The sequence below is a fragment of the Nycticebus coucang genome, chromosome 3 (genome assembly GCF_027406575.1).
Source record: "Nycticebus coucang isolate mNycCou1 chromosome 3, mNycCou1.pri, whole genome shotgun sequence".
NCBI lineage: Eukaryota > Metazoa > Chordata > Mammalia > Primates > Lorisidae > Nycticebus > Nycticebus coucang.
Window position 1 is genome coordinate 126,371,818 of NC_069782.1, and position 17,935 is coordinate 126,389,752.

Sequence of the window (17,935 nt, forward strand, 5' to 3'; positions counted from 1 at the left end):
TCTCTCTGACACCACGCTCTGGGGCCACCTGCCCCACTAGGCTGGAATCCTGCCCACCAACAGCCCTAGTCTCACATCCCAATAGCCAAGAGGCCAGAAAGGACAAGGGCCTTATTTTCCCCAGATCGAATTTGATTGGCCAAGCCTGGGCCACATACTCGATCCTCGTGCTAATAATCGTGAGTCTGAATCCTTGGTGCTACTTTCTGCTCTGTGGCTTGGGCCACTCAAGCTCTCTAAGACTAGTTTGGCCATCCTTAAATTAGGATAATAACAGTGCCTACTTTGCTGTGAGTATCCTTAATTTCTTCAACGAATAGATTTGGCAGGCCAGCTATATGCCAGGAAGCCTGTTAAGCAAAGCTACCATAGAGGACAGAAACCCACTCCTTGCCCTCATGAAGTTTATGGTCTAACAAGACAGGCATTAAACAAATAAATGTGTGCATGAACATCTCCATTACAACTGCGCTTGATGTGCTACAGGACAAGTCGAGGTCCAGAGAGACTCCCAACTGTATAGGTTTTTACTCAGCACCTTCCCAACCACCTGACCTCCCCCCAGCAACTTCCCACAAGGAGAGGAGCTGGGTGACTTAACTGCCCTTCAATTGATTACCAGCCTCCTAGGGGACAGAGAGCAAGTGTGGGACATGTGTTGGGACAAGCAGCATGGTCCTGGTGGGCAGCATGCACCCAGCTCACCACATCTCCACTGATGCCAGGGCAGACCCCTCCCGGCCCCACCCTGAAACCCCAGTGGCTTCTCAGGTTGCAGACTCTCCCAAGCTCTTCCCCTGACTCCATGTCAAGCCCTAAATGAAGGAGTATTGCAGAGATGTTCACTGAACAAGCGACTTTCCTTGTGCCATTGCCTGGCTCTACTATCATTGGCCAACAGGCACAAGGCTTGCCCCAGCCCAACCTCCTGCTGCTCTGCAGAATCGCTTCCTGGTGACCGCCTCTGGAGGGACCATTTGCAAGACTCTTTGTGATCCAGGCATGTGTCTGTGGAACACGCTCTGTCGCCAGCAAGGGCCTCTGTGGCTCCTTTCCCAGCTCTCTTGTGCAGACGTGCTGTTTTCTCAGAAGGGCCACGAAGCCACTGCCCTGGATCACTGCCACAAACACTGGCTTAGTTCTTATCCCCTGAAACACTGCCCTGATCTCAGCTCAAGCCCTCTGACCCTAATGAGGACCCTGGTGCCCCGTGTGGCCACCCAGCCTCTAGAGTCTCCCATCCAATGTCGCCCGTAGCACAGGGCACTCCTTCATGTGAGTGCGTTCAGTGTGCACAGCCACACCCACCGCCTGATGTTGGCACAAGGCCCTTGTGACCTGCCCTCGCCTGGCATTTCCGACCATGTGCTCTTAGCCAGCCTATCATATTGTACGGGGTTTTCACGGGAACATCATGCACTTCTGTCAAATGTGTACCCCCTGGCGTATTAATTTACTCTGTGGCAGGCTCTGTGCTTGGCTCTGGGACAGAATGGTGAGCGGCAGAGACAGAGTCCTCACCCTCAGGGAGGCCATGCTCTAGTCTGGGAGAAAGATAGCAAGGGAACAAAACCATCAAACGAGTGTAATTCCAGTGAGAGCTATGAAGGAACCATGCAGGACGCTGAGAGTATAAACAGGGAAGTGTGATTTTGCCTGAGAGGCAGAGGCAGCTCTGACAGGAGCTCAGCCTGGCACTGGGTGAATGAGTTGTACCTCCAGGCAAAGGGTTTGGGGGCAGGGAAAGCATTGCACAAGGATGCTGAGGCTGGAGGGCGCCCTCAAGCCCCGGGACCTGATAGCCTGGCTGGTTGGCGAGTCAGGAGAAACGGATTCCTATAAGGGACTCATGCTAAGACCCAAGAGCTAAACCTTAAATTCCAGGTTCATTTAATGCAGGGAGGCAGTCACATAAACAAGGTGTATGGAAATCTCACACACACACCCCTAGCTGCTGCCTGTAAGCGGCCAGAGACAGGAAGCGGTGAGCCCCAAGGGCTCTTGCTGGCTTTCCAGAACACCCTGCACACCCTTCATCTCCCACACTCACCTGTGGCCCTTGGCCAACAGGGCATATAGTGAAAGGGCTTCCTTAGGACTGAAGAGATCCAGAAACAAGCCACCAGAAACAGAGGAAAGGGCCACCAGGTGCTCCCTTCTGCACACCAGAGGCCTCAAACGGTTTCCCATTCCAGCTGAAACCTGGGGCCTCACTGCCTTGTCTGTCCTCAGGACTATTCCCCTCCTCACAGTGACTCAGTGGCCTCACATTCAGTCAGGTGCCTACAATTTTAAAAAATCTATGGGCTAGATAGTTCTCAGGATCAGAGAGTAAGTTTTCAGGTTCAGTAAGATAGAAGCAGCCAGAGTTCTAGAACTCTCGGCCCAGCTACCTGCCCTTTATCTATTACAGTTAGCTTTGGCTTCCTAGTACAGCCGTCTACCCTCAGCCCAAAGCTGAGGCAGCTTCCCTGCATCCAGCCACCCACTTACTGAGCCCTGGCTCTGTCCCAGGCACTGCTGAGTGCACAGGTGAATATTGTACAGCCCCTAGCCTGCAGAAGCTCATCTACCTCTGAGAGACAGTCACATAAACCCTACTCAGTGTGACAGGCTTCCAGCAGAGGTATATTTAAGCTGCTGTGAGAATTGGGCCAGTGGAGCCAAGAGCATTGCCCAGGAGAGAGAGGAGGATGATTAGGGGAGTCATCTCATCTCCGGAGCTGGGTCTTGAATAACAAGAGGGAAAGGCTGGGGAAACTGTCTCCTAGAGAGGACACAAATGAATGTTCTTTAGACTCAGGCAGAAAAAACATTTTTTCACGTGCTTATTGGCCATATTTATCTCTTCTTTGAACAAATGTCTATTCAGATCCTTTTTTTATTTTATTTTATTTGTTTAATTGTTTGGGATTCATTGAGGGTACAAAGAATTAGATTATACTGATTACATTTGTTAGGTAAATTCCCTCTTATATTGTGTCCTGCCCTAAGAGGTGTGCCATCCACCATGACGCCACATCCGCCTCCCATGCTCATTCCCCTACCCACCCCCCTCGTATTAGCTCATCTACTGCCTTCATATTAGAATTGAGGATATTGGATTCTTGCTTCTCCATTCTTGTGATGCTTTACTAAGAAGAATGTGTTCCACCTCCATCCAGGTTAATACAAAAGATGTAATGTCTCCATCTTTTTTAGTGGCTGAATAGTATTCCATGGCGTACATATACCACAGCTTGTTAATCCATTCCTGGGTTGGTGGGCCTTGCAATTGTTTCCACATTTTAGCAACTGTAAATTGAGCTGCGATAAACAGTCTAGTGCAAATGTCCTTATGATAAAAGGATTTGTTTTCTTCTGTATAGATGTCTTGTAATGGGATTACAGGAACAAATGGGAGGTCTAATTTGAATTCTTTGAGGATTCTCCATACTTTCTTCCAAAAAGTTTGATAGTTTGCAGTCCCACCCTCAGTGTAAAAGTGTTCCCTTTGCTCCACATCCATGCCACATCTGCAGTTTTGAGACTTTGTGATATGGGCTGTTCTTACTGGGGTTAGGTGATATCTCAGCGTAGTTTTGACTTGCATTACTCTGATGATCAGGGACAATGAGCATTTTTTCATATGTCTGTTAGCCATTCGTCTGTCTTCTTTAGAGAAGGTTCTGTTCATGTCTCTTGCCCAGTGATATATTGGATTGCTGGGTCTTTTTTTGTTGATTAATTTGAGTTCTCTATAGATCCTAGTTATCAAGCTTTTGTCTGATTCATAATATCCAAATATCTTTTCCCATTCTGAAGGGAATGTCTGTTTGCTTTGGTTGTTGTTTCCTTAGCTGTACAAAGCTTTTCAGTTTAACTAAGTCCCATTTGTTTATTTTTGTTGTTATTGCAATTCCCATGGAAGTCTTCTTCATAAAATCTTTCCGCAGGCCGATATCTTCAAGTGTTTTCCTCACACTTTCTTCAAGGATTTTTATTGTTTCGTGCCTTAGATTTAAATCTTTTATCCATCTTGAATCAATTTTTTAAGTGGTGAGACGTGCAGGTCCAGTTTTAGTCTTTTACATGTGGTTATCAGTTCTCCCAACACCATTATTTGTTCTTGTTTGGTTTATCAAAGATTAGGTGGCTATAAGATGTTAGTTTCATCTCATAGTTTTTTTTTTTTTTCAATTCAGTTCCAAATGTCAATGTCTCTATTTTTGTGCGAATACCATGCTGTTTTGATCACTCTGGCCTTGTAGTACAGCTGGGGTAGGGTGATACCCCAGCTTTGTTTTGTTTGTTTGTTTGTTTTTGTTTTTGTTTTGAGACAGAGTCTCACTATATTGCCCTTGGTAGAGTGCTGTGGTGTCATAGCTCACAGCAACCTCAAACTCTTGGGCTTAAGCAATTCTCTTGCCTCAACCTCCCAAGTAGCTGGAACTACAGGCACCCGCCACAACGCCTGGCTATTTTTTTTGTTGTTGCAGTTGCCATTGTTGTTTAGGTGGCCCAGGCTGGGTTCGAATCCACCAGCCTGGGTTTGAACCCACCAGCCTGGGTTTATGTGGGCAGCACCCTAACCACTGAGCTACAGGTGCCTCCCACCAGCTTTGCTTTTATTTCTAAGAATTGCCTTGGCTATATTCTTCTGGTTCCACAAAACAAAGAATTCTTTTTTCCAGTTCTTGAAAGTATGATGGTGGTATTTTAACGGGGATTGCATTGAATCTGTAGATTGCTTTGGGTAGAATAAACATTTTCACAATGTTGATTCTTCCCAGTCATGAGCATAGTATGTTCCTCCATTTGTTAATATCTTTCATGTTCCATTCGTGCTCCGCTAAAACATCAGCTGGTTGGGGTCCTTTACTTAGTAAGGGGACCCAAACCTTCACTGGCCACTTTTTTTTCATTGCTACATTTTCCATTAACTTTTAGTATTGACATAGAAATACCAAAACGTGCCCCAAAGTTGCAGACATGTTTCTTCTGCCCCTACTTTGTGGCAGCAACCCAAATTCTCCTTGGCTCAGAGGCATGAGGAGCCCAACATAACCAACTAGCAGCCTCAATGCAACAGAATCAGGGCTGTGTCCCTGATGGAAGCTTTCCTCATCTTAAAGCCTTCAAGCCAGCACAAGTCAAAGTTGCACAGGCAAAAGGAACCAAGTTTGGCAGCAAATGGAATTGTGAGACAAGCCCCTCCCATATCCCACACCTTAATTTCTATCAAAGAAACGGTCACAGATTCCAAGCATACACTGTATCCTGTAAGACAGAACTCCAACATTCCAGGCCAACTGGAGTTCCCATGGTTCCATTAGGCCAACCACTCTGTGTTACAGGGTGTTGTAAGACTAATGAATTCACATGAGCACAAATCCATGGCTGAATTTCCATTGCTATGAGTTTCAGATTCCCTGGTCAGAAGCAATATTATGTAGATACATGACTGTGAATGCGGTATTCCATGAATACACAGATGGTTGGGCTGGCAGAAGTATTTTGGGAAGGGGTGGCAAATCCACATCCAGAATAAGTGTCTGTTCAATGAGGACAAAAATCAATGCCCCCTACGTGATGGAAGGGGTTCAGTATAATCCATCTGCCACCAGATTGTTGGCTGACTGGTCCCCCACCTCCAGAATGGTAAGCTTCTACAATGTCTGGAGGGCATTTCTTTCCTTCCTTTCATCATTCACTCAATAATTTTCTGAGAGTCTCCTCTGGGTCCACCCCGGTGCTCAGTCTATAAATGGCACACCAAGGGCTATGCTCTTGGCCACAGTCAAGGTTACAACTGCCACCACCGCTCAGAATAGTGATGCAGTGAAAAGGGCATTGCTCAGGGAGTCTGAGATAACTGACTGACCTGTAGCGCCAGGTCTGCACTAGCACCGTGTGATAGGAATGGGACACTTTGCCCCTCTAGGCCATTCCTCACCATTGAAACAGAAGAGAGGCTCCAAGACAGCAGGAACCAAGAGTGGGGTACTGGGGCTGGTTCCCCTGGGGTGCAGGCAACAGTGAAGCCAGCTGTCTATGGAGAATCTTTCAAATAACCAGCTCAGAGTTGGGTCTCCTTTTTATTGCAACTCTAATATCATTGAGAAAATATTCCTCACCCAAAAACTAATGTTTCCCTGAATTCTAAATAATTGCTACAGTTACTATTTACTTTTCATAATATCTATGTAAGCTTTAAATTAGCACATTTTTATTATTTATCTTTTAATGAACATTGTATTCTATGCGGATGTTAAATGGGAGAACTCCTAATTATATATAGTTGGCCCCAGAAACAAATGGACACAGATACCTGTGTTTTTTCTAGAATAAGTTTGTAATGGTTTGGATTCTCTCGAGCTCACTCTGGCTAAAATTCAAACAAATAAATCAAAGACAGGGAGATTTAAAAGACGTCCCCACACTTCCAGTCCCTAAATCCAGATGTATTAAGGGGAAGATCGCCTGCGCCATCTAGTGGCAAAAGTGGTTATTACAGGCATGTGTGGAGGGACTAGCCGGCCCTGAAGCAGCTCTGTCCAGCTGGGTTGCTACATGTGCCTATTGAGCACTTGAAATGTGGCTTGTGAGAATTGAGACACCCTATAGATGTAAAGTACTTATGGGACCTCGAAGACTAAGTATGGAAAAAAGAAAGTAGCTCTTTAACAATTGTTTCTACTGATTACATACTGATTTTATATGGATTACTTGTTAAAATAGTAGGAGTAGGGGGAAAAGTGGGAGATTTAATTAGACCAGTCAACCCCAAGGCTAATTGCATTCTCTAGATATCAACATGCAAGTTCCTTCACTTCTCAGGGCCTTATTTCCTCATCCTTAAAATGGATCCATGGTGCCTACATCAGATATGATGATTAAATGCAGTAAAGCCTGTAAAATGCCTAAGACACACGGAGCGCTCAGTAGAAGCTGGTTTCCTTCCTCTCAGAGCTGATCAAAATGGCAAAAAAAAAACTAGAGCAGGCATCTTCCCAGGACATTGTAAGAGGGTCTAGATTCACTTCCCTCTTTCCCCAGGGGCTGTGGCCCGAGTAATCAGCCTCCCCAGTTGCACAGGGTCAGCACCAGCTGCAGCCTTCCTGGGGATCTCCACTTGGCACCCCACTATGCTCACAGCACCAGATACGAGTTCACTCACACCTGTGGAGCAAGGTCCAACCTGCCTAGACGTCTCCCCATCCACACACTAGCCCCTTCCCTTCCCACAGTGAGCAGCCTCCCACAACCACACCCCCAGCAGGGCCAGAACTGTTCACTCACTGCTGCTTCTAGATCAGTGGTTTCTCAGCATGGTCCCTGGACAAACAGCATCAGTATGAGCATGTGCTAGGAACTTGTTAGAAATGCAAATTCTACCCAGGTCCTAGCACTCTAGGAGGCCAAGGTGGTGGATCACCTGAGCTAAGGAATTGGAGACTAGCCTGAGCAAGAACAAGACCCTGTCTCTACTAAAAACTAGGTGGGTGTTGTGGCAGGTGCCTGTAGTCCCAGCTACTCAAGAGGCTGAGGCAAGAGATCACTTGAGCCAAGAGTTTAAGGTTGCTGTGAGCTGTGACATCAGCACTCTACCCAGAGCAACAGAGACTCTGTCCCAGTAAATAAATAAACTGTCTGTGTCCTCTATAAAATTAGAGATAATACCTCACAGAGATATATGTATTTAATGAGACAAGGAATTAATTGGCTAACACAGAGCTAAGTACATAGAAGGTACTATGTACCTCAATAAATTGTGGTATTAGTTTTTCATTCATAAGAAACTTGAACTCCTTAAAGGCCCTACCACATTCCTCTTCCAATTTTGGAAAATGGGAAGTACATGGGCAGAGCTCTCTCAGCAGCATTCTTCACTTCTGTACACACAGTGTTGAAAAATAGCTTCTGGGCTCACAACTTTTATTTATTTATTTTTTTAAGTGCTAGGAAATTTCATTCATACACAAAATAAACTCTAAGATGTTAATTTACTTCAAACCAGTTGTTGCACTGATTTAAAAAAAAAACTTTCTTAGGCAATCTGCCACATATATACATCCTGCACTGATTTACAATTTTACAGGTTTTTTTTGTTTGTTTTTTGTTTTTTGCTTTTGCAGTTTTTGGCCAGGGCGGGGTTTGAACCCACCACCTCTGGTATATGGGGCCGGCGCCGTACTCCTTTGAGCCACAGGCGCCACCCTACAGCTCTTTTCAATACATGATCTCACTTGGACTTCATGATAGAACCTTATGGAGAAGTAGGGAAGTCATTACTTTCTGTGTTGCACAGACAAGTAAACTGAGCAGAATTTAGTGTAGTTCTCCCATTGTCACAGGGATGCAGACAAAGTCACTGAATCTAGGATCCATGGTGCTGGTTCCTGGTGTGCTTTCCTTCATCGGGTACCAACAATCAAACACATTTTCCACCATCATCTGTAAACTCCACAGGGGGCTAAATTATTATTTTCAGCCCTTCAAGGGAAAGAACAGAACTTAATGAGTCCACAACCTTTTTATTTCTAGGAGTTTCAGATCTGAAACTAAGAAATGTTGAGATTATGTGGAGAATGACCAGCTTTTTTAACTGAGCTGAGGGCAAAAAAAACACAAATGAAATTTCTTTACAAAACTGTGGTGTTTGGTTTTAGGTTGAAACTTTCTTATAACAATGATTACTGAACAGCTCATCAAATACAACACAACCCCAATGAGAAGGATTCAAGTTCAATCTATCTTTGAAAGAATGCTGCTTTCTAAAGACAGGATATTTTTATTGTGACATGTTCACAGTCCCATGAAGAAAATCTGCTGCTCCTATAAGGACCTTCCTTAACACATCTATGAAAATGAACAGATCCAGGCTGTGCTGTGCTGTGATCATGCCTATAAATCCCCATTGCCCTCTGCCCTCCAGCCTGGGCAACATATTGCGACCACATCCCTTCCCCCAAAAAGGAAGAAATGAACAGAATATTAAAATTCTATCAGCAGAATAACCTCCGCTTTTCTCATGCTCATGGTGTGCTGACTTGCTTTTCTTCTCAAATGATGCAATCTGATAGGGCAGCAGTTTCCTGTTTGAGGGCTATTTTTTTATGGCTATATTTAAGACGATTAAATTTGTGATTCATTCTTTATAATTAGATGTTTAGAATATATCCATGCATATCATATTAACATTTTTCCTTTGAGGAAAAATGCTATGATTTTCCCCTCTGAGTTGTTCCCAGAGGACATAAATCATGAAAGCATGATGATAATGGCCAGGCACAGTGGCTCACACCTATAATCCTAGCACTCTGTGAGGCCGAGGTGGGCGAACTGCTTGACCTCAGGAGTTCGAGCAACAGCAAGACTCCACCTCTACTAAAAATAGAAAAACTAGCTAGGTGTCATGACAGGTACCTATAGTCCCAGCTACTGGGGAGGCTTGAGGCCAAGAGGATCGCCTGAGCCCAACAGACAGAGGTGGCTGCGAGCTATGATGACGCACCATGGTCTCTACCCAGGGCAACAGAGTGAGAGTTTGTCTCAAAAAAGAAAAAAGAAAGAAAGAAAAAGGAAGAAAGAAAATATGATAAATGTAGCAATCTCAAGCACAACCTTAAATTTATAATTGCCATGGCCATGAGTCGAGAGCCCCAGCTATGTCCATGTGGAAAAATGACATTCTCCCATCTATGAATCCCTGGAATATGTTGACCCTTGAATATGGATTTGAACTGCACAGGTCCACTTATACATGGATTTTCTTCAGCCTCTGACACCCCTGAGACAGCAAGACCAATTTCTTCCCCTATAAGGATAAAGACCATTATGATAACCCACTTCCCCTGAATGAATAGGAAATAAATTCTTTTCTTAGGATTTCCTTTTTCTCTTTTGAAGAGACAAGATCTGGCTCTGTCATCTGTCACCCAGAGTGGAGCACAGTGGCACAACCATAGCTCACTGAAACTTTGAACTCCTGGGCTCAGGCAATCCTTCTGCCTTAACCTCCTGAGTAGCTGAGACTATAGGCATACACCAGCACACTTGGCTTATTTTTTGAGAGACCAGAAACTGGGCTCTAGAACTGCCTAGTCTGGTCTCAAATTCCTTGACACCCGAAGTGCCAGGGTTACAGGCATGAGCCGTCACGCCTGGCATGATTTTCTTGATAACATTTTTTCTAGTTTACTTTATTGTAATACAAACAACATACAAAATACACATGTGTCAATCTGTTTGGGTTAACAGTAAAGCTTCCAGTCAATAGCAGGCTATTAGTAGTTAAGATTTGGAGGAATCACAAGTTATACAAGGATTTTTTTAATTCATGAGGGTAAGAAGCTGGTGCCCCAGGCCGTGAGTTGTCCAAGGGTCAACTATATACCTTGTTGATTTAAACCAGTGGTTCTCAACCTTCCAAATACTACGGCCCTCAAACTATAGCTCTTTTGTAGACCGCTGGCCCTACATTTTTGGTTTCTTTGCCTCTTGGGCTCACAATTTTTGGATAGTCTGTTTTCTTTCTCTTTCGTCCACAGGTCTGTTCAACTAAATTGAGCACTCCTCAATGCCAACGCACTGAAAACAAAAATTCGTTTCTGTAAATGAAAGGAAAAAGCAAGCAATGACACCAACAGCCCCTCCTACTCACTCTAATCCTGACTCTTAACGTTGGGTAGGGGACTCTCAGCATCTGGGGACCGAGTACAGCTGATAAAGGATATTAATGATCAACTTGAACCAAGACTTGGCCATGGCTCGACTCTTCTTATTTTTCTTTCTTTTTTTAGCAGCAGTCTCACTCTGTTGCCCAAGCTGATTGCTTCAGCCTCCCAAAAAAGCTAGAACTGCATGCATAATTATCTCTAATATTTACAGAGACAGGGTTTCAGTGTTGCCCAGGCTGTTCTCAAACCCCTGGCCTGAAGCAAGCTCTCACTTCTGCTCCCCAAAGTCCCAGGATTATAGGCATGAGCCACTGCACCTGGTCCAATTTTTGTTCTTTTTGTTTTTTATGGGGGAAATCAAAAGAATGGGCTTTAAAAAAGCATCCGAACAAAACTGATATGCTCCGTACCGTAACTTCTAGCCTGGGTTCAGCAATCTTCATTATTCCATCCCCTGTACACTTCCGATGCAGGAACACAGGTAGGAACAAAAGGTGAGCCAGACATAGAGGCCGAGGAGATAGAACTAGCCCAGGGGGAGGGAGAAGACTAAGTGAAAATCTCCCACTTTTCTGTTTTTCTATTTTCCCTTTCCACTGTATTTTGGGGGTTTTTTGGTGTGTGCGTGCATGTATGTGTGCACGTATGTGCATGTGGGTGGACGTGTGTTTCAGAGGGGGCAGGGTCTCATTCTGTCCCCAAGCTGCAGTGCATTGGCTTGCTCATAGCTCTGTAACCTCAAATTCCTGTGCTCAAGCGATCCTGCCTCAGCCTCCCGAGTAGCTGAGGCATGTGCTGCTGTACCGTTATTTTTCTTATTTTTTTATAAAGATGTTACCATATTACCTAGGCTGGTCTGGAACTGCTGGCCTCAAGCAATCCTCCCACCTTAACATTCCAAAGCGCTGGGATTACAGATGTAAGCCACCAGCCCCTTCCCACTGCTTAATGTATGTCTGCTCCGTCAGCCCTTTCTACATTCCATGGCCCGTGGGTATGTGCTCAGAACTATACTTGATCCTCCCCCTACGTTTCAAATCCGTCTCTCGTTCCCTCCACTTCCTTTTCTTTTCTTCGGCATTACCCAGTTTCCCATGTACTAACTTTAAAAGTCTCTCCATGCTTCACTTTCAAGGGACAGATCTGGCTCCTTTCTTCACAGTCAATAATATGAGTGGTCCTGGTAGGGGTGGGAAGAGAGGGACAATGAGTAGTCCTGAACAGCACCCCAGCAGCTAACAAGGTGGAGGAGAAGCGCAAGTGGGTGACAAAGACAACTGCAGTTTTTATTTCTATTCAAGATGTAAATAACTCCTTTGTTAGCAAACTAAGTATGTCGGCATCAATAATCTGCTGTTTATAAAATATATCCTTTGCAGAGAGGGAGAGAATTAACATTGAATAGTAACTGCCACCCGCCCGCACTGTATAAGGCCAGGGGTGCTCAGTGTTTTAATAGTCAAGGACTCCTCTCAGATTCCTGTGGAAGCTATGAAATTTCTCCCCTAGAAAAATGCAATGTATATAAAAATTTACATAGAATTACAAGGGCAAACAATTATCCTGAAGCCCATCCACGGACTCTAGGTTAAAACCCTCTGTGCTAGACCCTTACATCTGTTAACCCACTGAGACCACCGTATTGCAAAGAACATTCCTGCATTATAGATGAGGGAACAGGGAGGTTTAGGGACATACCTAAAGTCATATCACATATATAATAAGTAGTTGCTATGACTAAATGATTATATTCCCTCAAAATTCATGTTGAAACCTAATCCCCAATGTGAGGTGGGGAGGTGGGGCTTTTGGGGGGTTAGGTCAGGAGGGCAGAACCCTAATAAATGGGGTTAGTGCCCTTTACAAAAGAGCCCCAAGAGAGATCCCTTGTCCCTTCTTAAGGTTACAACAAGAAGATGGAAGTAGACCCTTACCAGAAACCAAATCTGTTGGCACCTTGATCTTGAACTTTCCAGACTCTGGAACTGTGAGAAATTAATTTCTGTTGTTTATCAGCCACTAAGTTCATGCTATTCTGTTATAATAGCCCAGACTAAAAGAGTGGCAGAAAAAAAAATTTTTTTTCCACCAGAGTTGTCTAAAGACTACACCCTCCTGACCCAAACGAAAGTATCAAGCCACTTTTATTGTTACTGTAACTATCATGCCTTATTTTAAAAGGAGGAAAGAAAGATCACAAGAGAAACTGCAACCTGTGCAAAGCATTCTAGACTTTGCTGCAGGAAATCAGGAAGCTTGGAATCCCAAAGTTTCCAATCTCATCTCTTTTTTTTTTTTTTTTTTTTTGCAGTTTTTGGCCAGGGCTGGGTTTGAACCTGCCACCCCTGATATAAGGGGCTGGCGCCCTACTCCTTTGAGCCACAGGCACTGCCCTCCAACCCTAGCTCTTATCAGCAAAAGCCTCACTCCTCCTGAACCCACCTACCCAACTAGATAACAAGCCAAAGAGAAGTCTTTCTTAGAGACCTCATGTTCCTCAAACCAAAAGGGAACTTTTCTCTTCAAAATAATCCACCAGTCAAAAGGTGAACCAAAAAAATCAGTCAAAGCCTATGGATATCAAACAAAAAGAAATTTAATTTCAAAATATTACATGAATATAAAAGAAACACAATACATAAAATTGTTTCTTTACAATTACATATATATAGTCAAATAAAAACAACAAATTTTTAAATGATGAAACAGTTAAGAAACCTGGTTTCTCTTGCTGAGTGAATTCAGGGATAGTAGTACAAAGGCAATACTTGCTATGAAGAACCCGGGGATAAAGCAATGTTTTCCTGACAGGTTCTGCTGGTCCCCAAACATGTCTAGGGGAGTGCTCAATGGCTCTTTAGCATGGGCAGTCACATACTCCAGTTTCCATGGTAATCCAAGCACTCAGGCTACTATGCAATCCACCTCCTCTCTAGCTCCATCAGCTACACCAGTAGAAAGATCTCAGCACTAGCTATCTAGGAAAGCTAACATTCTACAGTGAGTTTTACACTGAATTAATCACTACTGGTTTATAAAGCTTGTGCAGCTAAGGAACCCAAATCTTCCCAAAATTCTAAGGCAATCCTGCCAAATGCTGGTATCCAGGTTTAAATCTAGGTTCTATCTTCAATATAAAGGGTTTAGGGTGGAAGAGGGCAAAGATGATGCTCTCTCCTGGGGAAAGGAGTTCCTGATAGATACGACCTCAGAATGAGAGCCATCAGCTGCAAGCTAATGTGAGGCCCTTTAGGAAGTAAGCAGAAAGTCCACAAACACCCATTCCCAAAGATGGCTTCCCAGTTATACCTGGTCACATGGCCAGTCACTGTACAGCACAGTCCCAGTGATCACAGGTTCTCTTAGAAGGCAGCATTTTAAACCTTGTGCTAACATGGGGTCTTGTGAAAGAAGCTGAACAGGAACATTCCTATTTGGGAGGAGAAAATGGCCCTGCTCTGACACTCTGGAATCAACTGGTTTCCTTGCAGGCCAAACAAAACCACCAAATCTGGAGCTCCTAGTAGTCACCAGTCAACGCTTTGCATGACCTCATTCCCCAAAGGTATTCCTTCTTCATTTCTGAATGACTCTGAAGGACATTCAGGGTAAAGAGCTTTCCTTTCTGGAAGATCAACTATCAACTGTGGTTTCAGTTATGACTCATTACTTGTCCCTTTCATATATTTTGACACCCAGGTACAATCACTATTCTCCTCATCCCCTTTCACTCTTGTACTGGGGTTTTTCAAACCAGATTTACTAGTCCTAGTACAAAAGTTCACTACTGTAAAAGGTGAGAAACTCCAGTCCCTATGGTTTTCACTAATTCAAACAGTGTAGCTCACAAAGTGCAGGTCAAGAAAGTGGTCTTCGTTTTTTTATCTTATATCCCACTAGTTCAAATACAATGCCTCATATTAATACTACATCAAAACCAATTGCAGTTAACCCCCAGGAAGAAACAAAATGTTAAAAGCCATAAAAAGAGGCAATTCCAAAGAGATTGTTCCAACATGAAAAATAAATGTAACAAAACAGATTTTTAATGACCTTATAGATTAAAAAAAAAAAAACTTGTTAAATACTGGCTCTAAAATATTATAATACCTGCCCACCTGCCCAAGTTGGAAGGGAGACAGCATTCCACTGTGGCCACTGATAAAGGGTTTTTGTCTGAGTTTTCCATAAGATTCCACATGTGGAATCTTTAAAATATCTTTAAAATAGTTACATAGTACAAGGTAGAAGATTATGCTGCTTACTCCTCAAATTTGGATTCTAACTGGATCACAGCTTTTATGAGAAAAATGACCTATAAAACCATGAAAGCAAGGGAAAGCATATTCAATAAATAAACAGACCACATACACCCAAATACACACACCAACTGATCTAGGGGACCAGCCAAATAAAAGCATGTGCATGCGATAAACATCTCTCACTACCCTCGCCCAGAACGCAACTCTCATTTACTGAGTCCATTCACCCAAAGAGCACCTCCTAAATCTGAGCTACCTTCCTGAAGCAAAACTAACTCAATGACAAGGAGGCCTGAGGTCACTTTCTGCTCTACCTGATGCCAGCCAATCTTTAACAGACCACACAACCACTCCAAGACACACTTAGATGAATAAAGACAGGAAATACTCTATTAAGGGAGAACTTTACTCCAATTTGGAATTTCTGATTGAATTATTGATATTAGCTAGAAAGAATTTTATCTTTTCTCAATAAGAAAAAAAGTCAAATAGAAATCTATACAAATGAATGTTAATGAGTACTTTTTAAAGAATTACATAAAACTGCTCTAGAGAAAGACTTTTAAGCAGATTTATACTTCTAAACATCTACTGTTCATAGTCTACCACATTGGAAGGCCAAATTTTAACATGTGTCTTCACTATTGCTATTACAGCAACTAAAGAAACAGAAAGCATGGAAGGGAGGGCTGACAGCCAGACACAAAGCCAGACTCTGCTGCCCCAGAGTCATCTTTCATTTCAGCAATAATGCAGCATGTTCAATAGTTTAAAAATAGGTCACAAACCATATTTTGCTGGGTAACTGCTTCCCGGTAGTGGCCTGACTCAGCTCCAGCCAACAGGATGAGAATGGTTACACAGCTTAATGCAGCCAGGCACAAACCTGAACGTTCTTACCTGCCACGTGCTGCTCTCTGGGTAGGGGCTACTTCATACTAGATCAAAGCCACACCATTGCTCCCCTCCAACATACATGAACACACCCAACCTGCAAGCTAAAAGCTCCAGCCCCATCTCCATCTCCAAATTACCTTTGCCTACTCGTACAAAGAGAGGGCTGGTGCAGCAACTGCCCCTAGAACATTGGTAGTAAGTCACAACTGCTTCCAAATAAGAACAGTCTCTTCTTTAAGTCCCATCTGCCCTACAGAGATTGCTGCTTCCTTTCCTCTGATTCCAACTTGTTCTCAGAAGACTGTCAAGCCTGAATACCTGATCCCTTGGAAGATGCAGTGTGATCCCACCTATAGAGAGTCATCTGGGACAGAAAGGCAGCCAGCTGCCTTCTAGGCACATTCCAGAGGTTCCCATTACATACAAATATTTCACCAAACCTCTATTAAGCTGTCAGTGACTTTTCTTGAGCCACAGTGATTTGGTCCACAAGTACTACATTGGCACCAGAGACGTTTTAGTCAAGAGTAAACTGAATGAAGGAAATAATTTCAGCAACCAATTATTTTTGCATCACTGAGGAAAGAGGAAGAAAGGCAAAGACAGAAGAGAGGGAGGGAGGAATGAAAGGAGGGAAGAAAAACAATATAATAATTGAAATTTGTTAAAATAGTGTATCATTCTTAATTCTTTTTCAGTACCTCAGGTCAAGTACCCTTCAATCTCAGACCCAAGAAATAATAAAAAATTTCTAGAAAAGTTATAAATTCTTTGGACATAAATAAGGTACTAAGGAATATAGCTTCATGAGATAAAGAGCTTTCCTAAAGCTAAAGGTGAAAAAGAGTGAAAGGCATCTAGCTGAAAATAAATGCATCCAATAAAATGGCTTTTAAAACAAAGAAATAACAAACAAATAAAAACAATAACCAAATACCCCCCCAACACTATCAAAACAGATAAAAACCAAAGTTATCCATGAAAATGAACAAACTAACATCAATCCACTAGGATTGACAGTACTTAAAAAAAAAAAAAAAAACCCACTGGCAGTTAAGCACAGATTTCATGTTTTTTAAAAAAATGGAACCTGCCTACACACACAGAATGAGCACTGGAGCCCGCCTGGTTCTGCCCACTTACTGTGCTGTATAAGCTTATTGGTTGGTTAGTGGTTTCCCCTAGTATTAAATAAGAGGGAGAGAGTGTGTGCCTAGCACTCTCTCAGAAGGCACAGCTTGCAAACATATCATCCAGTGAGTGGGATTAGAGGTATCAGTCAGGACACGGGATTAGTTGGCTTTCGTAATTCAAAATGCAGCAAGCAAACTGCAAGTTCAAGCTTTGCTATGAGTAGTAATAACGCCCACTAAAAATAAACTTCTGGGTGGACGACAGGAGAACTCTGGATCCTTCAGAGGAATCCTAGGTTGAAAGAGAAACAAGAGCATTAACACATTTTTAAATAGTTATTCTGGCAAACAAAAGCTAGAAAATCTGGTGCTGAGAGCAGAGAGAGAAAGAAGGAGGGTGGGGTGGGGAAAGGAAGAGCAGAGAGAGGAAAGGGGGGGGGCTTGGTGTGTGCCGCACCTTCTGGGGGCAAGACATGATTGCAAGAGGGACTTTGCCAAACAAATGCAATCAGTGTAACCTGGCTTACTGTACCCTCAATGAATCCCCAACAATTTAAATAAATAAATAAAATAAAACAATCTGTCTGGTACAGTGGCTCATGCCTGTAATCTTAGCACTCTGGGAGACCAAGGTGGGTGGATTGCTTGAGCTCAGGAGTTACAGACCAGCCTGAGCAAAAGTGAGAACACATCTCTACTAAAAATAGAAAAATTAGCCAGGTGTTATGGCACACACCTGTAGTCCCTGATACACCACAGGCTGAGGCAAGAGGATTACTTAAGCCTAAGAGTTTGAGGATGCTGTGAGTTATGATGCCACAGCACTCTCCCCAGGGCAATATAGTGAGACTCTGTCAAAAAAAAAAAAAGAAAAGTAGACTATCTATCCTTAATATTTACTTCAAACTGAGTGTTGAGGAGTTTGAGAATTTATGACTCTCCAGTAAACATCACCCAGTCTGCTTGAGGAATCTCAGTTCAC

The 17,935-nt window shown here is 43.3% G+C and overlaps 1 protein-coding gene across 2 annotated transcripts in view; it reads right to left on the reverse strand.

The window, feature by feature from the left end:
* Positions 1–13,241: 13,241 nt before the first annotated feature.
* Positions 13,242–17,935, reverse strand: part of ARHGAP19 (Rho GTPase activating protein 19) — a 60,713-nt gene continuing 56,019 nt past the window's right edge. For both annotated transcript variants that reach the window (XM_053584671.1, XM_053584672.1), the window contains exon 12: positions 13,242–17,245. In XM_053584671.1, coding sequence (XP_053440646.1) covers positions 17,235–17,245 — 11 coding nt within the window. In that variant the 3' untranslated portion in view covers positions 13,242–17,234. The remainder of the gene's footprint in view (positions 17,246–17,935) is intronic.